Raw genomic sequence first — 10,897 nt, 5'->3', positions numbered from 1 at the left:
GTCGACCTATGAACCAGGAGGTCAAGGTTCGAGTCAGGGCACATGCCCGGTTGCAAACTTGGGGCAGCCTTTGTAAATGAACATTTAAGGAAAATGCATGGTTGTGGTCTAGAATTTTTCTTGAACAATGGTCCTTTCACCACTCTGTGACTAAGGAGACATCACTGCCTGCCTTAGCATTCTGTTATGGGGAAGAAGTAGGTTATAACTTATGGAAGTGTTGTGTACTATAGGGTACTTCAACATGGTAAGTGCTAATTTTATAAATGCATCATTTAAAGTTATTAGAAAACTAGTGGCCCAGTGCATGAAATTCGTGCACGGTGGGGGAGGGGTGTCCCTCAGCCCGGCCTGCACCCTCTCCAATCTGGGACCCCTCAGGGGATGTCCGACTGCCAGTTTAGGCCTGATCCCACAGGGACATCCATCTCACAATCCTGGACCGCTGGCCCCTAACCACTCTCTACCTGCTGGCCTTCTCGCCCCCAACTGCCCCCCCTGCTGGCCTTCTCGCCCCCAACTGCCCCCCTGCCATCCTGATCGCCCCCAACTGCCCCTGCACTGCCGGCCTGATCACCCCCAAGTGCCCTCCCCTCCTGACCTGATCGCCCCTAACCGCCTCTGCCTTGGCCCCGCCACCATGGCTTTGTCTGGAAGGATGTCCAGAAGGTCTCCTGGTCTAATTAGCATATTACCCTTTTATTAGTATAGATATTAATATAGATAGAGGCCTGGTGCACAGGTGGGGGCCAGCTGGTCTGCCCTGAAGGGGGTCCCGGATTAGGGTGGGGGTCCTCTTGGGAGTGGGGCTGGCCTGGGTAAGGGGCTGGGGCGGTTTTCAGGCTGGCCATGCCCCCATTGGGTGGGGGTCCCCGCTGTGGGGTGTGGCCAGCCTGGGTGAGGGCTGAGGGCCATTTTCAGGCTGGCCACGCCCCCATCAGGGTGAGAGTCCCCGCTGGGGGGCATGGCTGGCCTGGGTGAGGGGTTGAGGGCCATTTGGGGGCGGTTTGCCAGCCAGCCAAGCCCCCAGCTTTGTCCGGAAGGACGTCCGGAATGTCTCTGGAAGGTCTCCCAGTCTAATTAGCATATTACTCTTTTATTAGTATAGATTTCCCTTGCAAAACCCAGTCTTTAAATAAATAATAAATGAGAAAGTTTAGAGAGATAGATAAAATCACTGACTGCATCCTAATGGATACTTTTCCTTTTTAATGAACGTGTAATTGACATAACATTGTATTATTTTCAGGTGGATACCATTTAATGTGATGCAAGTTTCATGTTAATACCCATTTAATGTTCCCCGACCCATGGCATGGTGACCTTCAGCATAGAAAAAAGGCTGCTTTAACTACACAAAATAATTGATAAAAATTCATTTTTATTTGGAAAGTGTGCAGTAATAATCACTGAATACAGTTCTCAGCCATAGTATTCAAGCCCAGACACCACAAAATCATTGGATGCAATGATTTCTGAAGTCACTAGAACTTTGGTACAACAAAATAATGACCTAATGGGGTCTGTCAGGCACCACAGTCTACTCAGGAGCATACAGAAGAAAAACTCTATACTTAAAGTTTTAAGTTACATTCATAGCACTAGTCAAAACAGAGATGTATGTAGATGACAGAAAAACAACCAAACGTGCTTAGCCTAAAAATGAGGACGATATCACTTAACGGTAGACCATTGGGATACATGAAGCACATCAGTGTTATGTCAGAACATTGTCTACTTTTGACACATTAAGCAGGGAAACTTACTTTTCTTAAATAATTTCAGAGAGAGTCAGTACCTTTCACAAGGCTATGGAAACAAAAGCCCTATTTGTACAAGAGGTTGTTGACTAAGTTGTAATATACTATCTGGAATATAATTGGACTCTGTAAAGAAATGCAAGTAACATACAAAATGAAATAGAATTCTTTTTTTTTTTTCAGTAACTTGAGATATTAAACATTTTCAATCAAATACAATGACCTCAAGTTGACTACTTATTGGTAATTTCCAATCCTATATAATAAAAGGGTAATCTGCAAATTGACCCTAACGGTAGAACAACTGGTCACTATCATGCGCACTGACCACCAGGGGGCAGACATTCAATGCCGGAGCTGCCCCCTGGTGGTCAGTGCTCTCCCACAGGGGGAACTCCACTCAGCCAGAAGCCAGGCTGACAGCTATGAGCACAGCAGCGGTGGCAGGAGCCTCTCCAGCTTCTGTGGCAGCACTAAGGATGTCCGACTGACAGCTTAGGCCCGCAAGAGGGCGCAGGCCAGGCTGAGGGACCTCCCAAGTGCACGAATTTTCATGCACCGGGCCTCTAGTATATCTACTAAAATTAGTTGTGTCTCCGGTTTTAGATTATGATTTTTATTAGTTCTTAGTTTGTGATAATAGAGTCTGTTTATGAAATGGAATGAATCTTACAAATCAACTTCTTATATATGTTCACCATTGAGCCTGAAATGAACCCTGCGAGACACTCAGGGTTTATAAGTCCCACGTGAGGAGAAACCACTAAGATACTTAATGACATACATGTGTCCCCAACTTGTTCTTTCTGGACAAGGCTTCCTCTCCATGAGCATTTGAAAAAAAAAAAATCACCTGGAGAATAAAAGATTAAGGATAAGCATATGTTACTCCACATCCTAGGGACACTATTTTGATGTGCCAACAGATATAAAGACAACAGCCACTGGTTAAGTAAGAGACCCATTAGGTTAAGGACAGATATACCAGCTCCTACACAATTTCCTAAAGATCCTCAAAGACTAAGTCAGCTGAGGGATATTAGTCATGACTTCCACGATCCGTGGGAAAGAAAAGAACCTGAAAACATTTAAATGACTCAATCCAAAGATGATTCGTTTGTATTTTTTTTTTTTCTTTAAAAGATGACACCCTTTAAAAGAATCCCACTAGTTTGTCACTGTTTTCTCTCCTCTCTATATATGACGATAGGAAATCTCCCTCTGCCCCTCCCCCCCCACCACCATAGGTGGGGGGAGATTTCCTATTATCATATATGTGATGCTACTCTGGTTTATGAGGCTCAGATAAATAAAATGTTCCTAAGTTTCCAAAAGTTTAAGGCTAATAATGAAATATTTTTTAGCTTAAATATTTTTATTAGCTTAGTGCTAAGGATAGACTCCTCTACTTGTTAGATGAATAAATATTTCCCACGTATCTACTTACAAAAACTCTTTCTGTTACTCTTTTTTTCCTACCTAAAAATCAGCCTTTTAAATATGAACTTCTCCATGTTCTGCCAGATCTAAGGGCTCTACTTAGACAACTTTTACTAGTAACTCTTCTCTCTCTCTATAGTGCTCGTTCAACAATGTCATCATGGGTGGGTCTCCACCCAAGCGTTCTAAGAAAATAAGTTTATAACATTCCCTATATATCTAGCAATAATTTTTATCAGTTCTACTTTGTGAGACAAGTATTTTAATGGATTTATAAGGCATTGAGACAACACTCATCTCAGATAATATTCTATATCTACTGTCCCTGGTAAGAGCTCAGCACTCTCCCCAGAAATGCATTTATATCATCTTGCTCACAAAATCAAGAAAAAAAACATAGCTTTTGGTGAACTTTTAGACAACTTTTTCAAAAATAGACAGCATCTTGGAATCCTTAAAAAATGATAAAGCTTTCCCTAAACTACTTAAACATTCTAGACGTCTCTTAATGCTTTAATGCTCGGTAGTAGAGGACAAAAGTAAACTTTTAAATTCACTTTGGTTAACATCAGCTCTCAGAACCTCCTTTTAAAGAGTTATTCAGTATTTTAGGAAACAGAAAGTTTAATATTATTTCTTTAAAGTTTGAGTTTTAAACTCCAAAATTCTTTATGGATGAGGATTTTCCCTCACATGGGTGAGTGTGATAGATACACAATGAGGAAAGCATACGTGCCTCCCCCCACCCCGCCCCCGCTTTTTATTCAGGTGAACAGAGATATGGGCAGTAAACACTCTTGTTTCATAGACACAAGTCTCCAGGTTACACACTGTACCTAGTTGTACACTCTTTCTATCACACATATTTACGTATTTCTCTATCTGCTGTGCTCACTCTATTGGTGAAAATATATGTTTCATCAAATTCGTTGACTCAATTTACAGTTTAAAAATATTTGGCTATTATTACTTTTTAATATAGTCATGTCCTTCTCTAGAGTCAAGCTTCTGTCTCTTACAAGGGCTGATTAAAACTCTTGCCCAGTTCATCCAACCTGATTGGCAGAGGGTAACTGACACTAGAAGCATAAGAAAGACACCCCCTGATGCAAAGAATGACCCACCTGGTTAAAAACAACAGGTAAAAGGTTTACTTTAGAAAATGCTGGCTTTGAATTGTGTGCAGTGTGATGGCTGATACTAAGGAAATGGTAGCAAACTGGCTAGAGTGTGACTTGGAAAGAATTTTAAAACGCTTCTGTAGAGACCTGCAAGCTCAACTCCCAGCACTTAATATTTTCTCTGCCGATTCCTGACCTGCCACTCTGGTCATATGAAGACAAACATTCTCTCAACTATTTTTGATACATTTTTCTAAAGAGTTTTCTCTTTTTACACAGAAAGGTAACCTTGTACCTATTTAGTTAAGAGTCTCAGGTAATGCTCACTCCGTGAGAAGTGAGCTAGGAGACCAGGACACAGTGGTAATGGTCTCTGATCCCGATGACGTCCTTGAACCCTTTGCCAAAGACATCAAAGACCTTAAGCTGTGTGAATGATTCTGTGAGCCCTTCCTATCATGACATTGTAGGAAGTGAGCTATAGGTTGGAGACAAATGTGGTCACAGAAGTATCCGAGGCACTGTGTTAGAGCAATGTAAACACTAAAACAGAGCAAACACTCCAGAAGTGGTTTCTATGCCAGAAAGGAATTTCATGTGCACTTTAAAGATTTTTTTCAAGATACAATTTGGCTTTTACTAGAGCATTTGGGAGATAATTAGTTACAGGGCTCATTTTGGCTAAACATATATATTGTTGTGGGTTAAAAGGGCTATGCAATCCTTTAAAGTGGCCTATATACTTCAGGGCCCCCAATCAATTTGAGGTTGTAAAATAAATAATACAGACTAATTAACTGGGAAATAATAAGAGAAGGAATTTCTATTGATGTTGACATAGAATTTGGGGTCAAACCTGACAGAGAAAATATTTCTTAGGTCAAGTTTTTATAAGCAGAATACCACTACAAAGTAATTTTCTTGTCTTAAGTTTTGTCGTACTTGAGATTATTACCCAATAATTGTTATTTTTACAGGCGTAGTTCTATAATTATGGGCATCATCACCCTCTGCTTCACGCTGCAACTATCAAATGACAATCTTAAAATAGACCCTGAATAAATGCTTGTTAAATAACTGACAACGACAGAAACTTGGCATAAGTAAGTCAATCATGTAACTGGAAAATCAAAAGAAACAAAAAGACATATCCAAAATAGAATACCTTCAGGATTTTCATAAAGGCTCAACACTCCCTATTATGGAAATGCAGGGGATATCACAATTTGGATCCAAATAAGACATTGACATAATGACCTCGCAAGTTCACCACGTTTTTGCTAAAACAATAGCTACATTGTTTCTGCTCACTTTCTTCCAAAAGAAGCATCTTTCATGTTAGCCAATAGCTTCCTATCCTCAGGGCACAGGTACTGAGGTCTCAAAGAGCATCACGGAGAAAAACACCATTGGAGGGAGTACCCAAGCACGCTCTGTCTCAGACACTGGCTTTGTGCTGCGGAAGTCAGAGGAACTGGGCAGTAAACACCGCGAACTCCACCAGGCGCTAGCCCATCCACGTTTCCCGATTGCTTTGATCCACGCCACCTCTCTGGGTCTAGTCCGCACTAAGAACACTGTAAGTAGACATTCCCTCAGATCTGAGTTCCTGAAACGGATTTGATACCAGATAGATGTTGGTAGGCAGAGGTTAAGGGGTGGGGGGAGCTGGGTTTAGGGTTTCCAGTGTCTGTAACTTAACAAAATAAGTATGCACCGAGTTGGGAAAATGAAGTTTCATTGGCAAAATTTTATAGTAAGAGGAACCATTCTGAAGAAAGTAAAAAAAGAAAACTTAGAGTGTAATGCCTTTGTTATTGATAAAAATTCACTGAAATAGTTAAATAATGGTTTAATAGGAATTGATAATGATAAAAATAATGATAAGAATAGGCCAATGAAAAATACTTTGGAGATCATCTTTAGAAAGAAAAGGCAGCTTATTGTGGGGGAAAAAAGTGATTAACCAATTTTTGGTGAGATATGATAGTTCCATTCCCAATCCCCAAATAAAGGTTAACTATAGGCATTTTGCCTTAGGCAAAATAAAAACAAGTGCTAAATACATTATAACATGGCATGAGTTATCACCAATTCTTATGTGATTAATGACATGAAAATTCAGAGTGACCATAACATGGATCCATGATTATTCTGAAGTTGTTGGTCTACAAAGTGACACACCTGTATTTTTACAATTGATTCAAAGCCAGAGTATGGGTTAGAGAAAAGAAAATTCGATTTAGAGTTTCTGGGATTTTGTAAATTGAAAAGAAGCCCACAATTTAATAGTCACTTTCTGTTTCACATCACCAGCATATTTATCTAAAAGAAATTAAGGTGAAATGGTTTTTGTTGACTGCATTTTTAAAAAGAGGTGTTTTGTTTTTTTTAATAAGCAGCAATCTTTAATTTGTGCTTGCAACTATTTATCACCATTTGCTTAAAAAAAAAATGAAATGTGAAGCCGAATACTGAACCTATTTCTAAAATTTTGTTTGAAATGGAAACCTCTGGATAATCTCTTAATCCCAGCTGATAATGTCAACTTCTCATTGGCTTGAGTGAAAGTTGGCTAAGTGACTCTTCCAGACATCTGTAACAGATACATTTAATTTCATTTGTCCAAATGCCATGTTTCCATCCTTTCATTTTTCTCCCAGGGCATTTCTCTTGTACATTGTCATTCACAATCTTGTTCTTGTCTATCTGCCATTTATTAGTAATATAAAAATGGCATATTACACACTCTCCTACATTTTAGCAGAAGTCTGACATTCATCCTCTCATAACCTCACCACTAATTAAGTCATTCTAATACAGCGTATTGGGTGTACAGAATAATGTCATTGTTAATGATCCATTTAGAATTCTTTATTGTGTATCCATTTTTAACTATGTTTCCCTAATGCAAACCCAAAAGTAATAATCAGATTCTACATGTGAAGTAAACCCACTCTTTTAAAAAAAAAATCAACTTTCTATGTTCTCCCTTTGGTAGCCTATTTCTTCCTCCACTGTGACAGGGTAATTTTTGTTCTCATTTACAACTCCCTGTTATTTCATCTTGTGTACTCCCCTACACATTTGTCTTCTTTATTAAAAACAAAACAAAATATAAAAAAAAAACAACAACAAACGGGGCGTCCATGATGGTGAGATCACATTAGAAATCTTTGATCTCGTTTGAAGGGGCCTCAGAAACAACTGGTCGATTCTTTTGAATACTGCTGACTATTCTGGTTTCTTAAAATACATTTTCTGGAAGAAAAAGAAAGATGTGCCGTTATGCATGGTCTACCCAACAATTGTGTGGTCAGTCGCTGTTTGGGGAAGTAATATTTGGGCGGGATCTGGATGATGAGTTCCTGTGTGAGGTCTAGCAGGTGCATTTCTTCTCTGCTGGTTTCTCCCCATCGAGCTTCCCAGAGTTTCCACCATTGACAGAGTCGGGGACTTGTGTCTTCTCTACACACTGTTCCATTCGCTTCATTATTAAGTCCAGAAGAGTTTCCACAGCTTTCTCCACATCTTGGCCAGTTGCCGCACTTGTTTCAAAATATGGTATGCTAGCATGGAAGAGATGAGAAATATTTTCGAGAGGAAGAAATCAGAAACGAGGCAACAAGATGTACAAATGAGTCACACATATGAAAATATGGCTGACAGAGATTGCACAATATTCAGGGTTTTGCTGGCTGAGTTGGAAAGCATCCCTGTTCTTACTCAGTGAGTATCAACTGGTGAGCTGCTCATTAGTGTGAATATAACCAGTACTATGGGCAAGAAAGCGGATACAGGGGGTACTCAGGAACTTGAAGTCAAGGCACTGTAACTATTTTTTAAAGTTTAAGAGGGTAAAACATGGTAAACTAGTGATCAATGTTACTTCCCTTCTAATCAATTATCTAGAAATCTGATTTAGAAATTAAACTGCCACTGAGTAGGATATTCATGTGACTTCAGTCTACACTTACTCGGAATCAAAAGTTTCAAGAATACATGTACCATTTTAATGTTCTCAAGGACAATCCAAAAAGAATGGCAGGTGTGATGAAACTGCTTTAAATTAAAAAAATAATGGCAAAGTCTGATTTGGGAAGTCAATTTATAACTGCATGGGGTGCTTTAAAATTTTTCATTTGCCTTTAAGTTCATTGAGAATAAAGGCTGCAATTTTATATCCACATCAGGTATCACCTTTAGAGGTTTGCAGCTATCAATCGAGAGGCACTCGTAGAGGATCGTGTTGAAGAACGTGAGTTCTGATCTCAGACTGCCTGGGTTCAACTCAGCTCTGCTGCTTACCAGCTAGGGGCTTGGCCTCCCCTCGGTTATTAATCTCTCTATGCCTAATTTTCATATATATAACGGGATAACTCTAGGCCTTCTACATATGGTCATGAGGGGTTAAAGAAATTAAAATCTAGGAACAGTTGCTAGTACCTGATAAGTATTCAGTAAATGTTAGTTGCTATTATTAATGAGTAATTGCTTTAAAATGTCACATGCATTCCTCTGGAAGATCTTTGTAATTCCTAGTATCAACCTTGTGTCCCTGCCCCATTACTTAGCAGCAGTGTGCAAGGCGGGATGACATTGCCAGGTGACTGACTTACCTGTATTTGTCAGCCAGGTCCCGGGCTTGCCGTTCATTGACTTCCCTTTGGTCTGGTAAGTCTGCCTTGTTGCCAATTAATACTATATCTGGATTTTCACAATAAGCATTTGCTTGCAGTTGGCCTTAGAAAGAAAGCAGATGGAACCAGCAAGCTAGTTACAAACAAGCAATGTCAAATGACTGCTCATATGAGATTCCTAATCTAATTGTTTATCTCCAGCTTTTTATATTCTATTAGCCAAGTAAAATGGACACACTGCCTCACAAGCTGCATGTGGTGAAGATCAATCATAATTTACATGAAGCACCTGTATGAACACCTATCAGTGCTCTTCTCCATCTGAGGAAGTGCCCTCCAAGAGGGACATATTGTTTCAGACCACTTGTTCCTCAAACGTAAGTGGAGAAAACAGAACATGATTTTAAAGTACACAAGTTTGTTCTTTCCTTTAAGAGCTTAGGTGATGATCTAAGGGAGTGGAACATTTTTGAACCTCCACAAAGTCATGTAAAAGCAATTTTAAGATAGGAAACTTGGTTTTTGTCTTTGTTTTTCCAGGAAATGAGAGGGGGGGGGGAAGGGAGAGAGAAGAAAGGAAATGATGAGAAATGTGTCAACCTATGGTTTGGAGGTTAGAGGGATTACTCTAATGTTATCACAAGGCCTGCTGCATGCAATTTTGCCAAGGAAAAAGACAAAGGCTTAGCCTATAACATTGACTATTTGGGTGTTAGAAATGAAAGTTTTTTAAACATAGCAATGAATTATCTTAAATCCCAATAGTATCCTTCTGAAAAAAATTTAAAACAAGGAAGAGGCTCATCTACCTTGATAAAGAATGAAGAAATCATTCTCTGAAAGTATGTGTTGAATAATCTTATCTCCTTAGAATCTAATAACACCAAAGTTTGAATAAGGAAATCCTATTTCAAGCTGGTTTCGGCGATCCCACAGGCCAGGAAGAGGGACCCTACTCGTGCACAAATTCATGCACCAGGCTCTCTAGTATAACAATAAAAGGAAATAGAGACAGATCTTAGGATAATTACTCATTTCGAGAAGCAATATTTTTCCCCAAGGTAACAACTGTTATTGAACTCACATTTAAAGCAGTTATATACATTATTCATTACAAATAATATATAATAATGACATATATATTAGCTATAGCAAATAAAATATTATCTTTAGTGCCACATCAAGTAAAAATAAAAATAGTATACTATTCTTCTGTGCTGACATATATTAATCTGGCTTTAATGACTGATTAGGTGACTTTTAACTTCATAGTATATCAAAATTGTGTAGTTTTTCTATACGAGGCTTCCTCATATCGACTATTTTTTTGATGAAAAGAAAAGTACAATTTCAACATGAGCTGCTTGACTGGCACATGATCCCTCATCTTCACGTGGCTGGTCCTCTACAGCAGCTTCTCTCCTGACCACCCTGTGGTTAATTAACCCATTACTTAACCCAAGTGCGCGGGAAGACATTTTAGGTGCCAGTGTACCCTCTCAGGAAAAACAGCTGTTTTTCTCTATGTCCTTTCTAGGTTAGATGTAACAGATGTGGAAGCTCGCATATTTCTAAGACAGGGAATCTTTTTTCTGTCGAGGGCCATTTGGGTATTTATCACATCATTCATGGGCCATACAAAATTATCAACTTTAAAATTAGCCTGCTATATTTGTTCAAACATTTCATTAACTCACCCCTAATGCCATGGCAGGCCCAGACCAAATGATTTTGAGGGCCTTTTACGGCCTGGCCCGTGGGCTGGATGCTCCCCACCTTTATTCTAGGAAGTCCTTTAAATGGCTGGACAAGTAGAATGAATGGCCTTACAATTGCAAAAATGAAGACCTTAAATATGATGGATCTGAAGCCACACTGGCTTCCTCTAAGAGTGTCAAAGTAAAATACAACTCCAGGCCATCTTGGGGGATGCACA

At 39.4% G+C, this 10,897-nt stretch overlaps 1 protein-coding gene across 2 annotated transcripts in view; it reads right to left on the bottom strand.

Moving 5' to 3' along the window:
- Window positions 1-1,361: 1,361 nt before the first annotated feature.
- RAB27B (RAB27B, member RAS oncogene family) overlaps window positions 1,362-10,897 on the bottom strand; it is a 59,288-nt gene continuing 49,752 nt past the window's right edge. For both annotated transcript variants that reach the window (XM_028157729.2, XM_008149627.3), the window contains 2 exons: window positions 8,941-9,064; window positions 1,362-7,890 (listed from right to left, as the gene is read on the bottom strand). In XM_028157729.2, coding sequence (XP_028013530.1) covers window positions 7,701-7,890; window positions 8,941-9,064 — 314 coding nt within the window. In that variant the 3' untranslated portion in view covers window positions 1,362-7,700. The remainder of the gene's footprint in view (window positions 7,891-8,940; window positions 9,065-10,897) is intronic.

Source organism: Eptesicus fuscus, chromosome 12 (assembly GCF_027574615.1).
Source record: "Eptesicus fuscus isolate TK198812 chromosome 12, DD_ASM_mEF_20220401, whole genome shotgun sequence".
Lineage (NCBI taxonomy): Eukaryota > Metazoa > Chordata > Mammalia > Chiroptera > Vespertilionidae > Eptesicus > Eptesicus fuscus.
The sequence above is the reverse complement of the archived record's forward strand: the minus strand, read 5'-3'. Positions and strand labels throughout refer to the sequence as shown.